This window comes from Pan troglodytes, chromosome 1 (assembly GCF_028858775.2).
Source record: "Pan troglodytes isolate AG18354 chromosome 1, NHGRI_mPanTro3-v2.0_pri, whole genome shotgun sequence".
NCBI classification, from domain to species: Eukaryota; Metazoa; Chordata; class Mammalia; order Primates; family Hominidae; genus Pan; species Pan troglodytes.
This window is the reverse complement of record NC_072398.2, coordinates 117,275,921-117,297,438: the sequence shown is the minus strand read 5'-3', so window position 1 is coordinate 117,297,438 and position 21,518 is coordinate 117,275,921. Positions and strand designations below refer to the sequence as shown.

General features: G+C 40.8%; 1 protein-coding gene across 7 annotated transcripts in view; it reads left to right on the top strand.

Annotated features, from left to right (window-relative positions):
• The first annotated feature begins 5,052 nt into the window (after positions 1–5,052).
• The window catches only part of NOTCH2 (notch receptor 2), a 226,060-nt gene continuing 209,594 nt past the window's right edge, over positions 5,053–21,518 (top strand). For 5 of the 7 annotated variants that reach the window (XM_063815783.1, XM_054668954.2, XM_054668960.2 and 2 more), the window contains exon 1: positions 9,012–9,143. In XM_063815783.1, coding sequence (XP_063671853.1) covers positions 9,071–9,143 — 73 coding nt within the window. In that variant the 5' untranslated portion in view covers positions 9,012–9,070. Of the gene's footprint in view, positions 5,077–9,011; positions 9,144–21,518 lie in introns of those variants that run through there. The other 2 variants (XM_054668958.2, XM_054668956.2) reach the window with 2 other exon arrangements.

Below are 21,518 nucleotides of genomic sequence, written 5' to 3'. Positions count from 1 at the left end.
AGACTTGTAAATGCTAGGGAGGGGATTGGAGAACAACAGCAGGGGATTCTTTTGGGCTGATCCATCTCCCTGATTCAAGACAAAGAAAGAGTCCACTTATTCATCCAATTGTGATTGGCAATAAAAGAAGTATGGAGGGATTGTCCCCAAAGGCTGTCTTTGAAATAAGATGGACAACTTCCGGATAGAGATCCCAATACTAATATAGAAAGTATTCTAGCTCTATATATTAATTAAGGATGGAATATTTTGCAGACAATAACAATGTTATGTATGGCAACTATGTACAACAAAGGAAAATATTTATGGTATATGAATTGCCTAAGAAATCTGGAGAAAAACTATATGTATGTCGGCCAGGTATGGTGGCTCATGCCTGTAATCCCAGCACTTTGGGAGGCCAAGGCAGGTGGATCACCTAAGGTCAGGAGTTCGAGACCAGCCTGGTCAACATGGTGAAACCCTGTCTCTACTAAAAATACAAAAATTAGCCAGGCATAGTCACGTGCGCCTGTAATCCCAGCTACTAGGGAGGCTGAGGCAGGAGAATCACTTGAACCTGGGAGGTGGGGGTTGCAGTGAGCCGAGATCGCACCACTGCACTCCAGCCTGGGTGACAGAGCAAGACTCCATCTTAAAAAAACAAAACAAAACAAAACTATGTGTATGTCTTGATTACAACTCTGTAAGAACATACATATGAAGAACAAATGAATAAAACACATGAAAATGCTATTAGTGGTGGTATTATAGGTCATTTTTCCTTTAAATTTTAAATTGATGTTTTAATGTTTATAATTAGTTGGCAATAAATAGAATTTTTTTTCCTTGCTGGCTTTAAAAAATTTACTAGGAACACTTAGAAGAGAGTATTTCAAAATAAAAAGTTGTAAGGTGAAAACAATCAGTAGAATTGTATGAACACCTCCCATATAAGGGGCAGATGCCAGGAAAAGAAGTCCTTAAGTTGATCCAGAGTTGGAAGCTGACAAGCAAGAGGTTGGATGCCATGATATAGAAGAGCACAAAAGAGGTATATGACCTAGCCCTTGACTCACAGTAAACTTGAGAGACTAGGCTTACAATAAATGATTCGAGGATAACTTATTCAGTTATCTAAACAACGGATGGGACTGGATCACTGAGGCAGTGACCTGTGGGCAGGCGGGACAATGCAGAGGTCAATTATGTGCCATCGGAGTTGATCAGATGGACCTGGGCTTAAATCCCTGTGCCACTGCTTAGCAGCTGTGTGATCTAAGACAACTTACTCAGGTTTCATTTTCTGCACTGTGAAGTAGAAATAATAATACCTACTCATAAGCTGTTGAAGCATTACAAACAATAAAGCAGGTAAAGTGCTTAATACAATGTTTGACACACAAAATTGCCATTATCGTTATTAACGCCTTATTGTTGCATCATCTATGAGTATTTATGATGGAGGAAACTGATTTAGACTAGGGGCACATTGAATTCTTTGGAGGGACTTCAGGGAAGTATCTTAAGAGCCGTGAGAGAGTCTCAGGGGGCAGTGAAGACTCCCTCACTGCTGGAACAATGCTGTGGGCTCACCCTAGGCCTTCAGGAGGGGAGAGAGATGTGCAAGGAGGAACTCCATGGTGGTTCTTCTTTTGCTAGTGTTTGTGCTACTTCTCCACTTCTAAACAGGTGCATAGTACTCCAGAGCACCCTTTCATCTTCCTTTCCCACTCTTCTGTTCTGTTTTTCTTCTCTTCAACTCTTCTTACTTCCCTTTTCTCCTCAAAACCAAGTGGTGGATGGGTAAGGAACTATACTATCTGTTGTGGGTTCTAACTTTGCCGTTTTTTTTTTGTTTTGTTTTTTTAATCTTAAAAGGTGTCTTCTAACTTCAGCACTCAGAGTTTACATAAGTAAGCCTGGGTTTACCCTACCCACTTCTTCCCTTATTTTAAAAATATCTATCTCCCCAACCATTGTCTTTAGTAAGTACTCTAAAATGACAGTCATCAGCAGAAACGCAAGGATTCCAGGCCATAAGAGTTTGATGAAGAAAGGATTTTTTGAGGTAGCTATATCTTGCAAAAGAAACAGAGGTGTGAACTGTCTGCAGGGCTCTTCTCGGCAATGAGGTGTTCCTTCTGGATTCAGATATAGATCTTAATGGGGTAAACATTCTAGGTCTTACCACCATCTGTTCTTCTTTTTCTGCTTAGACTGTTAGTACCTGTTATAAGAGGAAAGGAGGCAAAAGTGTGAAAGAAAAATGGTTGGATCAGTGGTCTGAGAAAGAGGATAAAGTAGTCATGTGACATTATTCTTAACAGAGATTAGAATGATTAAAAAGAAAAACAAGTTGGTATCCAGGATATTCAGGTACAACCACCCCTCACCTGCTGATTCCAATTTCACATTCCATTCCACATTGATGAATAATAATAATGATGTACTTTTAGCTTTGTCAGAAATCCTATCTGCATATTTATAAGGTCATTATGTTTAGTTGTTGCTGATACCTGGTCTGAGTCCAGCAATTACCACCTCTGTCTCTTTGCACACACTGGTAGACATACACACCACTGATTTGTACTTTCCTATAAAATTACTCTTCCCCTTTTTAATTAGAGTGTTTTCAGAAGCAAACCCTATCGTTAAGGCCATGTATGCTTCCATTATAAATACCTGTTTCCAGCCATTAATTATCTCCCAATGAATTACTTACTTAGAAGGAGATTTTTAATGCATTTTTTTTTTTTTTTTTTTTTTTTTTTTTGGAGACAGGGTCTCACTTTGTCACCCAGACTGGAGTGGTGGAGTGGTGTGATCACGGCTTACTGCAGTCTTGATTTCTCAGGCACAGGTGATTCTTCCACCTCAGACTCCTGAGTGGCTGGGACCATAGGCGTGCACCACCATGCCCAGCTAACTTTTGTATTTTTTGTAGAGTTAGGGTTTCAACATGTTGCCCAGGCTGGTCTTGAACTCCTAGCCTCAAGCAATCCTCCCGTCTTGGCCTCCCAAAGTGCTGGGATTACAGGTGTGAGTCATTGTGCCTGGCCTGTGCACACTTTTTATAATGGGATTTCTCTTCCTTACTTTTGATGTCCCCTCTCTCATACTTAGTTAACCATTTTGAATTCCACTTAGTAAGAAAAGTTTCCATTTTCTTTTTCTTCGGGGGACTTAGATATGATCTGCACCTAGATGGTAAGAAGATTTTCCATATTTTGAAGTAGAAACTTTCTGTATGCCTGAATCTTGCTGTCAAGAATGTCTTGGCTAATCATGAAGGAAGAATATAAGAATGTGAGTAAAAACAATTCAACAGTCCCTGAGAACAACGTCAATAAATATTCAAAATTGCATAACCATTTTAGTGACCAAAGCACTGAGACTCATCCAATAATACTGTGGTTTGATAATTACACAGTTGTGAATTTATGATACTGTTAAATTGGGGAGACATCTTGGTGCATACAGGTCAACCCTTTCATACATCATTATATACAAAAAGTACACACCTATTTAGGAATTGAAGTGTAATACCTCCTAGCATAAAATGCTTAAAAGAAGATTTTAAGGGAGTGATACAGTGAGCATTCCTATATGAATTTTCCTGCTTATCTCAAGCATAGCAGAAGATTTGAAATTTCTAGGTAAGTTTTTTTTTTTTTTTTGACAGGGTCTTGCTCTGTCACCCGAGCTGAAATGCAGCAGTGGTAACATGGTTCACTGCAGCCTCAACCTCCTGGGATCAAGTGGTCCTCCCACCTCAGCCTCCCAAGTAGCTGGGACTAGAGACATGCATCACCATGCCCAGTTAGTTTTTTAATTTTTTGTAGAGACAGGGTCTCACTTTGTGGCCCAGGCTGGTCTTGAACTCCTGGGCTCAAGCCATCCTTCTGCCTTGGACTCCCAAAGTGTTGGGATTACAGGTGTGGGCCACTGTGTCCTTCCTTAACATCAATAAAATTGAGATAATCACATTCATAAAAGGGCAAAACTATGTCAACAAGCCCACTGTATTAGTCTGTCTTCACAGTGCTGTAAAGAACTGCCCAAGACTGGGTAATTTATAAAGGAAACAGGTTAACTGACTCACAGTTTACCATGGCTGGGAAGGCCTCAGGAAACTTAACAATCATGGCAGAAGGCAAAGGGGAAGCAAGGTACCTTCTTCATAAGGCAGCATGAAGGAAAATTAATGCAGGAGGAACTACCAAACACATAAAACCATCAGATCTCGTGAACTCACTCATTATCAGGAGAACAGCATGGGAGAAACCACCCCCATGATTCTATTACCTCCACCTGGTCTCTCCCTTGACACATGGGGATTACAATTCAAAATAAGATATTGGGTGGGGACACAGGCAAACTATATCGCCCATATTACAATTACTTACATTACTGATTCCCTTAATTAGAGCAGAGGTAATTAATTGGGTCTAGGCTCAGTGGAAGGGTCTGGCTGGTTCTTAATTCTCAGAGCTAGTTTGAATCTTGAGGTTAACTTCTTGCCTTCTAGAACTTGTCCTGTGTTTGGCTGAACTCTGTGAACCTTTCAGAAAGTAGGTCTTTATTGAGCACATACTCTATTCAAGGCAAAGAACCAACTACTGTGGAGTTTACAAACATGAATAAGGGGTAAGAAATGACTCTTGTCACATGGTTTACAGTCCAGCTGTGTGGGCCACCACAGTTCATATCTTTCAGGCTGGGGACTGGATGAGAGGAAAGTGGACTCAAAATTAATCCCAGTGCTCTCTACTTTCCCATATCCCTGTGCTTTATCTCTGTTGTAGTTATGTTATTTGTATGTTGGCCTGCCTCACTGCTCTGTGATCTCCAAAGAACAGGGACTGGGTTTTATTTATTTCTGCATTGCCGCAGAGCCTAGTATGTGCTTTGTAGAGAACGGGCTCTCAAAAAATTTTTAAATTAAAAGAATGTATTCACTTGTTTATGTTTCCTAGTTACAGTGGGTCAGCTTGTTCTGTGCTAACATGGAAGTGACAAGAAGCTGGTGTCCCTCTACGCAGAGGTCCCCACACTAAATATCATCTTGGATGTGATTCACATTGTTGCACAAAGGTACAGTGGAGTGAGACTGAGTAAGAGGACAGAAATAGTGGGGGGTTTGTCTCAGCTCACTAATTACTTATTTAACCTTGGGCAAGATACTTAAAGCTCTATCTCAGTTTCTTCATCTGCAAAATGGGGATAATAATGACTGGGGTGCCTATTTCCCACGATTGTTTTGAGGATCAAATGAGATAATATAATTAAAAGTGTTTTTGGAAGGTCTAAATCACTGCGCAACTGCAAGGCATTATTAAAAGAAATCTTCCTTTTAATTCCTGCTTCCACAAACATCTCATCACATATCCTTGGATTTCTGGGTTACATGGAGAGATTCGTGGTGTAGCTCAATCTATGTGTCATAGCTATCCCACAATCTCTTCTTCAACTTCTCCAACACACCAAGACATTCTTCCAGTCTTGCATTGCTCCCCAGTTTATATAGATATATATGTTCCTCATTCAGCATTTATGTAAAACATATATTATTGAGCACTTATGTGATAGAAACCGGGGCAAAACAGAAAATAAAACAGAGTTTTATTTTGAGAGTTTTTTACAGCTTACTGGCTCTGAGAGGACAGACATGAGAACAAATAAGTGCCCAATTCTGCATTTATTTTGGAAGGCAGTTTTATGTGAGTTTAAATCAGTAAAGACATAGATGTATATTTTTAGTTTTGATTAAAACTAAAACAATTGGTGGCCCTTATTCATATTTTTCTATCATTAAAACTTATCTTTAAAAAATGTCTTCAGTCATATTTTTCCCTTACTTCCATTCATATTTACTCTTTACTTCTCTTGTCCTTACCAGAATGTATGCAGTAAGTTTTCATATTGTAACACATTCAACAAAAGTTATATGTGAACATAATAGCTGCTTTCTTTAAAACGGTTACTTTGAGAAACTGCATACCTATTTTTTTTTTTTTTTTTGAGACGGAGTTTCACTCTTGTTGTCCAGGCTGGAGTACAGTGGCACGATCTTGGCTCACTGCAATCTCTGCCTCCTGGGTTCAAGTGATTCTACTGCCTCAGTCTCCTGAGTAGCTGGGATTACAGGTGCTCGCCACCATGCCCGGCTAATTTTTGGTATTTTTAGTAGAGACGGGTTTTCAACATGTTGGCCAGGCTGGTCTCGAACTCCTGACCTCAGGTGATCTGCCCACCTCAGCTTCCCAAAGTGCTGGGATTATGACATAAGCCGCCACGCCTGGCCTGCACATTTATTTTAATAATGTTGTCATAGCTACAGTCGCTTCTAGAGTTGCTCTTTGGGGATAACTATCTTATATTCTTCTGAATATATTTTAATAGTGACAAAACTTATCTTTGCAGGTGATTTTTAAAATTTGTATGCAGCCAAGTCACTATGAATTATCTTTAGTGAGTAAAGAGGAAGATCGAACTGGTAACACTGTGGGTAAACAACTGAAAAATAATGTTATCTTTCTCTGAACATACTTGCACAGGACAAATTCCAAAAATATTTTGACTACGTTATTTTTGAAAAGGGTTTCCAGTATTTCAATGTGACTACTTTCACTAATGGTACTTGCTTACCTAAAGTGCTTGTTAACATGCAGTTTTGGAACTTCATAGGTCTATGCCCATACTGACTTGTACTTGCTTAGTGTTGTTTTACATTCTAGTTCAACATCTGTTATGTGATAGACACTGGGGATTAATAGGCTGTGGTCTTTGCCCATGAGGACCTCAAAACTTAGTTGAGAACACAGAAATACAAAGAGTCCTGTGTGAAAAATAAGTATCGGTGTTAAGATAAGGAAGCGGCAGTGGAAGACAGTGGAGGGACTGTCTGTTAGGGGGAGGAATTTATTGTGGTGTCGGCAAAGCCTTCTTTGGACTGAAGGATGAATTATGATTAGAAGTTCATTAAGAGGAGGAGGGAAGGGGACTACAGGAGTCATTCCAAGCCAAAGGAACAAAAGATACAGGGACAGAAACAGCAAGATATGTTTGGGGGAATCTCAAGTTAGTCAATACTGTTATTGTGTGAAGTTCACAACAGGGGCAGGGAGGACAGGAGATGGGGCCCAATGACGAAAAGGCCTTGTATGTACCATGTTTAGAAGTTTGAATTTTATCCTATAGGAGTCAGGGAGAGGTTCTGTGGGTAGGATTTCCCATCCCAACAGGATTGTAAACTCCCACATCCAATTAGTCACGCCTCCATTTTTTTTTTTTTCTGTTTCTTTAACATTGTCTCAGATTCATTCCTTCTGAAATCTACCTTATTAGTTCAGGTCTTCTTAAATTTGTGCCTGGACTGTTCACCAACTCTTGACTGGTCCTGGAGCTCCAGTTCACCTCTTGTTCCCAACAATCAATTTTCTACAGAATTATCAGAGCAATCTTCCTTTCCATCAATCTCAACTCTGTTCAAAAACTTTCAATAGTTTTATGTGACCTAAGAGGTAGCTGCCTCCCCACCCTTTCAGCTTGCCATTCAAGGCTGCATAATTTGGTCCCAACCCCCTTTCCATCCTTGACTCCTCTCACTGCTAACAGAGACAGAACTCATTTACTTACTCTTTTGACTGTACCTTTGCTTTCACGAGGGCTCTTTCCCGGAATGATGTGTCCATACAACTATTGTTGTTGTTCTTACTTTTAGCTCTTTTCTTAGAAGCCCACTTGTACCCAGGTTTGATCACACCCCCTACTTTCCTGCCCTGGAAGTAACTACTATTCTGGTTATAGTCTCTTAATATCTATATCTATATATATGCATCCACAGATAATGTGTAGTATTGTCTTGAAAAAATATACATAAATGGTATACTTTGTCTCCCTCTGCGATTAGTTTTTTCACTATCATTTAGTTTTTAAGATTTATCCCTATTGACATAAATAGCTATAGTCTTTTCAATTACTGTGTTGCTTTTCATTTTATAAATATACCATACATTATTCATCCATTCCTCTAAGGGTGGGCATTTATGTTGTTTTCAAGGTTTTGCTATTCAGTGTTACAACGAATATCCTTAGCTTAGCTGGTCTCCTTGTCTTATACAAATTTTACTGACCTTTCAAGATCCTGCTTTCATCCCAGCTCCTCTGGGAAAGCCTTCCCTGAATCCCCCAGCCCACAGCGGCAAAGTCTCGGTACTCAAAGTTGCTTGTGCATCTTTGGTATCATCCCACTGCCAAGCACACAGCTACGCAAAGTAAGGCACTTAAGAAATATTTGCTACACGGATGAACAAATGAATGAATGAATGGGGCAGCACCACTCCGTGATGGCTCTATTCCTTTTTAATGGACTTTGGCGCCTTGGCCCACTTTCCTTCTTTGACAGCACTGGTCCTACTCCAGAGCATTCCTCTAGCTAGCAAAGCAGTGTGTGGATGTGTGGATGTAGGTGGCGATACAGACCTCACTGGATGAGGACCACCTCTCCCTGCAAGTTCACGATCCCGGCAAACTCCAGTGCTTGAAGTTCAGAGTCCTACCCCACCCCCCTCACCCCCACGCCCCTTCTGCACTGGTCAAGCCAGCGAGCCGCTGCAGCCTTGACCGAGTTAAGGCGCGGCGGGCCCGGGGCCGCTGGAGAAGGATGCGGACGGGGCCAGTGACTCGTAGTAGATCCCTCCGCGCGGAGCTCGGGCCGGCGCTTCTTCCTGCGGGAAACCCCTGGGTGCCCAAGGCGGCGGGGCCGAGGCCGCGGCGACAGTGGGGCGGGGCTTGCGGTGGGAGGAGGCGGCTGAGGCGGAAGGACACACGAGGCTGCTTCGCTGCACACCCGAGAAAGTTTCAGCCAAACTTCGGGCGGCGGCTGAGGCGGCGGCCGAGGAGCGGCGGACTCGGGGGCCGGGGAGTCCAGGCATTTGCGCCTGGGCTTCGGAGCGTAGCGCCAGGGCCTGAGCCTTTGAAGCAGGAGGAGGGGAGGAGAGAGTGGGGCTCCTCTATCGGGACCCCCTCCCCATGTGGATCTGCCCAGGCGGCGGCGGCGGCGGCGGCGGAGGAGGCGACCGAGAAGATGCCCGCCCTGCGCCCCGCTCTGCTGTGGGCGCTGCTGGCGCTCTGGCTGTGCTGCGCGGCCCCCGCGCATGGTGAGTATCGGGCTGAGGGGCGCTGTCCGCTGATCCCGGGGCTGCCACCTGGGGCGACCCTTCTCCCCCTCGGTCCTTCTCTGTGTGGGAAGGCCAGGCTCGGCCGCCGGCGCGGAGCGAGGCCACTCGCTGGGTTCCCAAGAGTTTGGACATCGCCGGGGGCCCCTCCCGTGGTGCCCCGCCAACCCCCAGGGTTCCCCGCCGCCTCTGCTCCCCGCGGCCCGGGACCCCTCACATGCCTCCTTGGCAGGAGGGAGGCCGGCAGCAAGTCTCAGAAACTCCTTTTTCGTAGTGCCAGGGTGCAGGGAGGTGGGCAGTTTTGCCCTTCAGGTTCCGCGTTTCCTGGGGTCGAGCGAGAGCCGATGGCGGGCCTCGGAGGGGCTGAGCGAAGGAATGCCAGATTCTGGCGTGGAGAGCGGGGGCAGGGCCGCCAAGCCAAACGGCCTGCACCTTCGCAGCCAGCCTCGCCTTTGCCAGGGGGCGGCACATGGGCCGGGTGTGTGGGCTGGGTTTGGATGGGGACGGGGTTTTGCGGCGCGCCTGAGTTTTGACACTCCGACCCCACCGAAAGTCCGGAGGAGCCGGGTGTGCTGCTCGCGTCTTTGAAAGGTGGAGGCAGGAGAAGTAGGGCAACTGGTGTGGCTGCATGCTGAGGCACATGATTTAAAAATCTCAACTGCTGTTATTCTTTCCGAGGCGCGGAGCTCTGCTGCTGTTTCAGGCTGTGTCCAGACCCAGGAATGTGGTGTGACGATCACCAATTCCTCCAACCTGGCAGCAGCATTTGCTGCTCCTTTGGCATGGCTGGGGGTGGGGCACGGGCGGGTGAGAAAAAGTGGATACGTTAATTCAAAGGGCATCCTTAGAAAGCTTCTTTATGGTTGGATGTTTCTAACACGGTTGGACCAAGGAAAGGGAATCAAATCATATCTTCCCCATCCCACCCACACTTTTAGATTCTACATTTCTTCAGACCCTTTAGTGGAAATAACTTGGGCTTTGGAGCCCTGCTCTGTAATCCTGGATTCAAATCCAGCTCTGCTATATGAACTCACCAGTAAAATGGGAATGAAATTATCCAGCTAATAGGATTAATTAAAATAATGTATATTAAACGGATGACACTCCAAAGGTGTTCAGAAAGTCCTTTCAGGGCCGAGGCTGTGTTTTACTGCTTCTGAGATTGATGCTCCCAGTGGGATGGTGTCTTGTGCATATTTGTTGAACGGAAAGGAGCCCCTTCTTTTTCTGAGCCTAATCTGAATAAAGATTTTTACCTTCCCCAAAAAACTAGTACATGAACTACATCTGTTTTCAAAGAAAAGATTAGGAAGGTGATGAGCTTCAGAAAAATATGATCTTTGTTCATTGTTAACAGTCAGTCGACATGTCAATCGCAGATGTTTAAAAAGAGAACAAGGTTATTTATCACCTGAAAATAGTACTGGGTTGTTCAGCACCAACTAGATACTTCTTGGAAAGTTCAAATTTCGTACACGTCTAGGTCACTAAGAATTTCAGAAGTGGACCAGGAGGCTTTGTAGTGATGAAGCAGAGCTGTTGTTTCTGAAGCATTTAATAAAGAGCATATATGATGGTGTTTTTGCTTTTCCTTTTTCTTTGAGTGAAAGCTTTAAGTGTAGCTTTAGGATAGAGAGGAGTATAATCAATGAGACAGTCTGAGGGTAATAATCCTTGGTCTATCATTAACTTGTTTTGGTAAATAACTTAATCTTCATGATATGTAGTCTCCTCACCTATGAAGCAGGACTAAAGGAATAACCTGCTTTAGAGAATTGTAGGGAATAATAAATATGATTGTAAAGTGATTTGAAAAATTAAGTATTAAATAATATGATGTCAGAAATGGGATTACTCTGACACATAGGGCTTCTTTTATTATAGGATCTCAGTGCATAAAACTATGCCCTCCACCTCTGCTCTGCTGAGGTGCTGCGATTATTAGCTAGCTTTTAGGTAGTCAAGTTGAGTGTTAGTCAAGTTGACTCAAAGGATAGGATTTAGATATTTTGATTTTTAGACAGGTGTTCTTTAGATGCTAAACTAATGCAGTAGAAGAGATTTAGAAGCCTGTTTCTTGGTACAAATCTTAAATCTTCTTAGAGTCTACAGTGAAGGCTTCTTGAATCCTCTTAATTTATTATTGTGTTTTACTAAGGTACCAATTACAGCACACCCTTCTAAACTTTTGAGTGTTCCTGTGTTTGGCTTGTGGCCAATTGTTAATTTAAACATCACGGAGTTTCTAAGGCAAGGAGATGTTAGCAGTGTGTCTGATTGTCTAAACAGCTATCCAGGACCATCCTCTTGCTCCTTGTTTTCTTTTGCTTTGCAATGGGAAGTGACTCCCTGATTTTGCTGCCTGCTAGATAATTTCTCAGCTGAATTCTTCTCTTGCTTAAACAAAATCGGAGTAATTTTCTTTCAGATGGTGATGAAATTTAACCTAAAACTATTTTTCCTTTCACTTTCTTATTATTCCTTTTTTTTTTTTTTTTTTTTTTTTGGTGTGGTGGAGAGGAGGAGGAGAGTGATTCCTAGTCTCTCTTATTTTCCTGAATGTTTAGATTTAAAAAATATTTACCCATAACTTCTTGGGATCTCTCTGCTCCATTCCCACCCTACTGCCTCTCCTGTAGGCTTCTATGACATAGAGGAGCAACTTTTGGTTCACCTGGATTGTAGTTGCTGACCAGGACCTTTAGAGAATGTTTAAATTCAGTGGGATATGCTTGGATGGTTCAGAGCAGCCTTACAATACATTTTAAAAATATCACACCCACAGAAATTCTATTTTGCCCACAAAATTTGCATTGATCTAGTTCCCACTCTGTGTTGCCATTCCTAGTGATCCTCCTGCCTACCTCTCCCATTATGGTAGAAAAAAACTCTGTGTCCTGGCTACATCAAAATCTGTTGGGGTGGATCTTGGACTCAGCACCCAGGGATTCTGATAAGGTAAGTTTGAGAATCCATATTTTTTCAAGGTTTACAGGTGATTCTGACAAGTAACTTGGTTGCAACCCACTGATTAAGTACATTTTTTTTTACCTTCAGGTGTGTGTATGAGGTCTTTCTAAATTTAAGAAATTTCCATAACAAATGTAACCTTAGTCATTCCAGTGTTTAACGCTTCTGACTCAAGGAATTTTAAAATTGCTAACATAAGAGATATAGAATATAATGTCATTTCTTCTGTTTATCTGGGTGCAATATGTCTGCATTGACCCTTTAGAAGGGCTTCATATATTTAGATGATATAATAAATTCTCCACCTCTCCTTTTCCCTTTTCTTCTGTTTTTTCTTCTGTTTTCTTCTCTTTTTCCTTAAATGTCATTCATACATGTTGTTTTTTGACCCTTTATCTATATACGTCTGCAATGATTTTAGAGTAAAAAACTGCAAGGCGTGATTTGAATAAGGATATAAGAAATTTTACATCATTTTCTTTATATTGTGTTCACAGTCCATAGTTACATGCTTCCTTTCTTGATGTCTCAGTTCGAATGCCTAAATTTGAACTATTAATTTTCCTTCCACCCTTTCCTGATTTTCCCGTTTTTGTTTCCCCCCCTTTCTCTGCAAATGACTTGAAACCAAAAGGTCTTCTTTTCTTTCTTTGTCAGCCTACCATATGTGTAGTATTTTGGACAGATCACTGAACTAGGAGCCAGAAGACCAGAATTCTTCTCCAGGTCTGTTATTAATTGGTTTGGTGACCTTGTAGGAGAGTCACTGTTTTGGTCCTCCATTTTCTGATGTTCATTGTTCATGGTCACAGAGCCAATTAGAGTTGAGACTAGAATTCCTTTCTTCTGGTGTCCAATGCCTCATTCACTGTCCACATTGCTTCCATCTCATGTACAAATGCGCTTATGTGCACAAAAACTCTTATAACATCCTCAAGTGCTTATTGTTAATGCGTACATGAGGAAGGAATCGTGCATTTTCATTTATGTGTTTATTCTAATGCCCATACCCTACCCCTGTACCTGGCATGATGCCTTGGTATCTAATAGGCACACAATAAATACTTGTTCAGTCGAACAATTATTTTTAGCCATTTTCTTATTTTGGACAACTGTGGTACTCCTAGACATTTTAAAAATAGTATTTGCAGGAGTCATGCTTACCTTACATTTGGGGAAAAACCAAATTTTTCCCTTCCCCAGATGTTTCATTTAAACTTGTAATTTTGAATTTCTTTGTGTGTGGGGTTTCTTTCTTTCTTTTTCTGATCACTTCTGCAATTTATAAAGGTCACTTTGACTTTGGAATCTCACTTCAAAGGCACTGCCATCCACCCCCTGCCTCTCACTCAAGTTTGCTTCCACTGCTTCCTGTATTACTGTATTACTAGGCCAGCAATTTCTGTTATTTTGTCCAGAATAGCCACACCTTATTGTAATCTCATCATTTTGGGGACTAGTCATTTTTGGAATACTATTTTTAAAATTAGAGTTAACTAAGTTTATATTTATTTTGGTAATTTTTTTTGAGATTTTTTTCATTGAGTTGGATATTGCAAACTTGTACTGGATTGAGAGAATATGTACATTTAGTAAAGTATATTTGCTTTTTTTTTTTTTGAACCAAGAGAGTCCCCTGAACACCCTACTGACAAAAACTAAAGGTGAAATATGATGAATAAATATTTGAGAGAATCACATGGTGTTGAGTTGTCTCTGCCACATGATTTTGATCCTTGAGGGCCAGGTCTGTGCTACACACATTTCTTCTCTGTACTACAGAACTTGTCTGGCATGTGCCCCAAATTCAGAGTCAACTGAGCAGCAGGTCTTAGTCACAGCATCTATGACTCCTGCTTTCCCACCTTTAGAACATTCTATAGGAGAGGCTGATGGTGAGTTGGAGTGTGTTTCTATGTTCTTTTTTCCTTTGAAGAGATAGGATCAGTTGAAAGCTGACCCCACCCACAGACTTTTTTTGCTATCTCTTTTAATTAATTAAGGAGTGGCTGAAATTTTCCTCTTTGTTGACTTATGCATTGGCGGGAACTTTAAAATTCATCTAGTCTTTCTGTCCATCCCATGCTGGATCTGATGTTTACAACATTCTAGTCAAGAGGTACCATATTTTCTCTCTTCTTGAACATCTCTTGTGGTAGACAGCTCTCCACAGCAGTTTATTCCATCTTTGGCCAGCTCTAATTCTTAGAAAGATCTTCTTATATTCAGCTATAATCCATCTCCTCATGACTTGTCCTCATTGACATCTACTCAGAAATTTGTCTCAGAGTCCTGAGACCTGTGCAGGTGATAGGGACCCAAAGAGATGCTTATCTGTAGACTTTACTGAGCTGACACCCAGCTCTCCATAAAAGGAGTCAAACCCAGTGAGGAGCATGTCTGGGGTGATTGCTCAAATAAAGCATCTTAGCCCTACTTGTTTCATACCTCCCTGCACAGGTGGGCACTGGTGGGAGAATAACATTTATCAAGCAGTGTTTCCCTAACCTCTCTTATGATAAGAATAGCTCAGGTGTTCTCATGGAGATTCTGATTCAGTGCATCTGGAATGTCATCTGGGAATTTGTGTGTTCAAGAAATAGCCAGGTGATTCTTACATTAGGAAAGTTTTAGAATCACTGCAGAGTGAATCTGGGAAATCAAAGTGTTTGTTTTTGTTTGTTTGTTTTTTGAGAGTATTAGAGACAGGTTGCTTTGGCTAGATCCTGTGGTCATTTTTCCCCCTTGGAAACGCCTCCTACTTGCTGGCCTCACTTAGTACAGAGAAGAAAGCTGCTATGGTATAAGGTTAGTAAAGTTGTTTGTTTTGTCTTAAAAGAAATTTGCGAAATCCAGCATTTTCAGACTTCTGTTTGTGTTGTATGACTTTGTTGTAAGCCTCCTTATTCCTCCATTAGAATGTTACCTGACATGTTAGAATACATAGGAGTCCCACAGCCTTTTTGGTGTCCACTAAAGAATTCTGTCCTCAGCCGTTGCAAATGGTGTTTCCTTTGAGGATTTCTGCTTCATTAGCTCATGAACACATATTTGGTGTCAGCAGTTTCCCTCAGATGTGTTAGTGTGGAGAGATATAAAGGTCACTCATTTCTGGCGGTCCTGCTTTTGGGGTTTCTGGTCTGCTGCAGCAAATGAAATAAGGAAAGGAAAATAAAGGAGGAATCTAGGGCTTCTTGAGCAGAACAAAACAATCTGCAAGAAGGGGCACAGGATTGCTCCTCTCACAAAGACACTTGATAATACTGTCCTTGATAGGAAGAAGGAAGTGGCTTCAGATCTGAAAGGATATGCTCATAGGCTTGAGACGGGACAAACTGCATCACTGGTAGTGGTAGGAGGTTTGCCGTAGATCTGTTTTTTCTCCTGTCTCTCTTTTTTGAGGAGAATATTATCTGTATGGCAGAACATACATTGTGGTCTTAAAAAGGAGAGTAAAGCCAAGAAAGGGGGATGATAAAGCCATAGCTTGGAATAAGAAAAGCAAAGGAATTATTGTATTAATTTGTGTATGTAAATACATAGGTTTCCATGTAATTCACTGGTAGGATCACTAGCCCTTGGCACTAACATTTGCTATCTTTGTAGCTCTGCTGTCTTAGTGGTGTATTGGGGGAGCATTGTGGTGTGTTGTCACACTTAATTTGTGTGCTTCCCTTGGCATCATGTGGTAGCAAGTACAGGGTATTCTACTCTTCCAGATGTGTGGGAATCATTGACCAAGTAGAAAATATGGTCCTGCTCCCAAGGAGCTGACATCATCATGGAGACAAGACAGATAAGCACACAATTAGGAATATGAAATACAGTTATTTTATCATTTATCTATGCTCTCTGAAAGCAGTTTCCTGCAGTCAGGGTGACTCGGAGCTATAGGGTCTTGGGAGTAAACTTCAGGTCTTAATACCACCAGGGAAAGGCGACCTCCAGCTCACCCTTGCTGGGCTTGTCTGCTGTCGTGAGCTGTCTGCCATTTTCCTCTTTCTGTGTTGTAATTTAGAAGTATTAGAACTTGGCTTGGGGAAAAGACAAAAACGCCTTTGTCTGGTGAGGGTGTAAATATAAATTTGGCACATGTTGTGGTGTCCATTATGTCTGTTAGTGGGTTTGCGGCAAGAGAGAGTGCTGTGTTCTTAGTCCCGAATGCCAAGCCTGAACTAGGACAAGTTATGGTGGAAATATCTTCCTTGGAAGATGCAGTTCTCAGTGGCAGTGGCTGAAGGAACTTCTCGTCACAGCCAGGCAGTGACTGAAGTGTGGTGTGGACACACCCAGAGTTGCTGCCTCAGGTGGCATTGATTAATCATACTAATATCTCCCTCACCCTTTTGTACTTGTCTTGGCAAAACTCTGTTCTACTAGCTCCCCAATAGTTTGGCCTTTACTAGGTATGATTGAACAAGCTCTTGGGGGTTCACCTTAGTGTCCTTTGCCCCTCTCGCATTTCCAGCCAGCTACGTCGCTCCAGCCATGGTACCCCGGGTCCTCTGGCCAGGCAGTGATTCTTCCCATTGGACTGAACCACCTTTCCCTGGAGGCTTGCCTAGGGCAGTTTCTGGTCTCCGAGTCAGTTCCTTCTGCAGGATACTGGCAGCTGGCAGAACTCTGGGTTATTTGAATACATCAGCCAAACATCTTGCCAAGATGGACTCATTGTTGCATAAAGACAGGTTGGATCTATGGGTGTTGCAGAACCTGTTTCTGGGTTAAGAGTAGCTCTCTCACCCTTATTATATATGTTTATTCATATGATGAATGTATGTGTGTATTTTGTGAAGTAAGGAAAACATGATGATAATATTGTGGTTGGAGTTAGATACCTTATCCTAAATATGTTGTCTTTTTAACAAATAGCATTCCTTTAAAATACAATTGTGCTTGATGAATAAGGTGTTGTACAAGAAGCTGTGGTTACATTCTAAAATAAACTGCGTTGTTCTGAGGCAGGCACGTTTTAAAATTGTTGTTTCCTTCTTTTTCATCTCTTTTTATTTTCATCTTTTTTTTTGTGAGAAGATTCTGGAAGTTTTTAAGCCTCAAATATTTTCAATAATCTATTTTAACTGGTACCTAGCAGGGAGAGGTTGTTCTATTGGTATACCTAACCAACATTCAAATAAGAATAATTGAATACTGTTTACTCACTAATCTATTCTGTTGAGTTTCTAAGTATGAATAATCACAAAACTAGATAGTGCTGATATATTAACTTCTCTAAATGGTAAATGTGGTAAGTAGCAAAGACATTTTTGTTTAATTCTCTCCTTACACATGCTTTGGTTCAGACGCTGTCAAGACACATTGAAGTTTGAGGACATGTGTATTTCGATTATTTTATTATATTTTTATTTGCTGTGAATATGGGTTTATTTATTTGCTAGATCTTCTTTAGTTAGAAACATTAAGGGCATTTACTTTATTACAACATTTAAAGTGCATTCTAATCTTCATGAGGAATTTTAGGTAAAAGACCGTATCCTGAGATTCATGCAAGTCTTTGGCATTATGTTACTATTTAAAGTAAGTAATATGTAGTGGCTTCTCTGACATATTCTTTCTAAGAGAGTTAAGGAAAATAGTTGTAACTAAAAACAAACATTGAAACAGTTTAAGGTAGGTTTACATAGCAACAGAATTATTCGTTATGTTTACAGATAATTAACTCATATTTATACTTTGCTGATATTCTCTGGCACCTTTACAAGATTTTTTTATTTTTGCAATATAAAAAGTAATTATGTTTGAAAAAGTAGTTAAGGATGTTTGAAGAATCTAGAAAAGCATAAATAAAATGTCCACAATCATGCTGCCATTAATTTTTTGGTATACGTCTTTGGTTTTTTTACCCTTAGATTTAGAAAAGCTGTTGATTTATTTATATATATATATATATTTTTAGTTTATGAACAGATCTACATATATATTTATATGCACACACACATAATATACTATTGTCAACATTAGGTTTTATTTTTAAAAATCTTTACCATTTGATAAGTGGTAAATATTACTTAATATGCCTCTCTCATTACAGTGATATTGAATGTTTTTTCATATCATCAGTGGCGTTTGTATTGCCTTTTTTTCTACTTATTTTGGTAAATTGTGTCTTTTACTCATTTAATTATTTTCTTACTGGTTTGAAAAAGCTCTTTAAATATTAAGGGCATTAGTCTTTTGTCTTAAATATGTCACAATATGTATGGAAATAATTAGCAGTATATAACATAACATCAAATTGCTACCAATGTTGATATAAAAATTGTTCATTTCATAGGTTAATTTTTTTTAATCCTTTGGTTTCTAATGATATTGGTTAATTCATTTGTTAACTGCTATTTTCTGTAGCTACTTTAAAGTTCTTATCTGACTCTATTGTAAATCAGCATGCTTTCAGCTGTATATGTCTAGGAAATTGACATTTACTTGAATACTTAATAAAAAAATATGTTGGAGAAAAGCAGTGTATTCTGGAGTCAAATACATGATTTTGGGTGGGTGACGTAATCGGCTACTGTCCTCCTTTTCTAGATAGCCAAGATTTTTGAAGCATTTAACATCCCTGAAAGGCAGGACTAATGCTATGTCTACCATGCACTGCTAATTCTGACACTTTGACCTAATGGATAAATGCCAGTACAGTGGGTCTAGCCAGTTAGCTTGATCAGAGAAGAAGATGACTAAGATTCTCTCCCCGTTTCCTCACCAAATTGATTAGTTGTAGGACAGAACTGACTGAAGCAACCTGTTGTTTTGGCAACCCATGGACACCACCTGTTTCTTCCATTCCTCCATCCAGCCTCCCACTGCCCTAGTGCAGTGCTGTGTGCACAGTGGGTAGGAGATCAATGTTGTTGCTAAAGAATGTAGCAATAAAGAAGAGTAGATTGCTTTTTTTCCAAGCTTTTGTGTTTTTAAGGCACCCCGCTGGTTTTGACATTCGTTGCTCCAGCTGAACTGCTCTATGCTGAAGCCCTGCAGGTCTCAAGTGTTTGGTTCAGAGTAATTTCAGGCCATATGAATGCTTTCTTAAGTATCATTGGAATTTACTGGGCTGGCTGTCTGCCAGCTATTACCATATTTAGCATGAAGAGACCTGGGGAATGAGGACATTTCTGATCAACCAAGGAAGGAAACCTATTTGAAGGATTACAATATTTTCTTTTTTTTTTTTTTTTTAATGGTGTAGTTCAGAAAACGCCAGTTAGACTGAGACTCAAATTTATGTCCACTGGTCTTTGTTTCTGTGCCCCATCCCAAAATTAATTTATGAATAGGAAAAGAGATTTGATAGTGAAGTTCTTTCTCACTCTGAAGTCTAATACTGTTTCTGGGAGGAAGTAAGAGAATTATTATGCCCACACTGTGCACTGAGAGGCTTAACCAGCAGGTGAAGCTGTTGATTAAAAACATAGGTTGATGAGTATTCTCATTTTTCTCCTTTGAAGCTTTCAGAAATTTTCTGCTTTGTCCTGGTCTAAATTTATTTTGGCCCAGCCCTTGTCTCCACCCTACATTTCAAACCAGTAGCCTTCCCTCTATGGCTCAACATTTCTCTGCCTCAGTTTTTTCCATTTTAAAGATGAAGATATTGTTTGGAAGGACCAGTAAATACAATTAATATAAAAATTACTTCTGTAGAATCAAACAACCTCCAACATTTCTGTTGGAAATTTATAGTTTATAGAGTATTCTTACACAATGATCTCCTTTAATCCTCACAAACTTGGTGGAAATGGAGCCTCACAGGGGTTAGGTGACTTGTATACATTGTTTACCCCTACATAATAAGTGACAGAGCTGGTACTTAAACTTGTGGCTTGATTTTTCTTTTTTTTTTGAGTTGGAGTTTTGCTCTTGTTGCCCAGGCTGGAGTGCAATGGCGCAATCTTGGCTCACCGCAATCTCCACCTCCCGGGTTCAAGTGATTCTCCTGACTCAGCCTCCCAAGTAGCTGGAATTACAGGCATGCACCACAACGCCTGGCTAATTTTTTGTAGTTTTAGTAGAGACGGGGTTTCTCTATGTTGGGCAGGCTGGTCTCGTACTCCTGACCTCAGGTGATCTGCCTGCCTCAGCCTCCCAAAGTGCTGGGATTACAGGCGTGAGCCACCGTGCCTGGTCCTTGCAGCTTGATTTTTTAAACATCAGATTTTTTTTTCTTTTTTGATTTTTATTATTATGTGTCTGTCATTCTGCTAGGGGCTTTGCAAATATTGCTTTATTTAAGTCATATGGCTATCCTTTGGAGTAGACAATATTTTTCTACATTATAGGTAAGGAATTTGGAACTTAGGTTCACAGCTTTGGATGTTGGCCTATGGTTAGTGAGGGGTGTAGCCAGGATTCAAACCCCTGTCTGGCTTTAGGGCCGCTGCAATAAATCATGGTGTTTTATGTACATTCGTATACTTAACACTTTGCGACAACCCTAAGAGACAGGGGTAGGTATTTAGGGAAACTGGGGCTTCTAACTTGCACAGGATAATGCAATTAGTAAGTGGCTTAGTCGAGATTCAGAGCTAGATCTGTCTCCATAACCCTCACTCATTCCAGGATACTGCAGATGCCTATTTTTATGATATGTATAAGTAAAAATTAATTTTAAAAACTACCTTCTTTGAAGGGTCAGCCAGTTAGAACTCTTTTGTATCTTCTGAATAAGTAAGAAGTGGATGGACATTAGCTGACTAATACATTGATGGCTTTTAACCTTCTATCCGTTGATTTCCATTACCAGGACAAGCAAATATAATTTGGAGGGAAAAGAGGGGAGTTTCCATTAAGGATGAATCTTTAAGCTGAAAAGGGCCACAGTGATGAACTCTTCAGAGGACTGCTCTCAGGAGCAATGGCCCTTCTCCTCTGGGCTCTGCTTGGGGCATTCCTGTTTGTATTTATGGAGACATCTTTTTGAAAGGCAGATACCAGCTTTAGTGGGGAGAAGGTTGGAAAACATACAAGCCTTCCTCTAAATTTACTAGCCCCGTGTCTTTGGGCTAGTTTCTGAAGCATGGTGTGCCTCAATTTTATTATTTTAAAAATAAAGATAGTAGCAGTATATTTTGGAGTTGTTGTGAAGATAATATCAGTTAATAAATTTAGATTCATTGGACAGTACCAGGCACATAGTTAAAGTGCAGTAAATAGTAGTTATTGTTGGTATTGGTGTTATTTTATGTTGCAGTACAGACTGGCTTCTTGGTGCATTCACTTTTCTTTAATCAAAAGTGGATGAGTGATTGGGAACCTTCATGAGGAAATAGGAACATCATCTTTGCAGCCTGTGGATTGTTCACTGGTTTCCTGTGATCTAATAATTATTTAAGGGTTTCATATTTGAGTCTCTTCCCTTAATGAGGTACA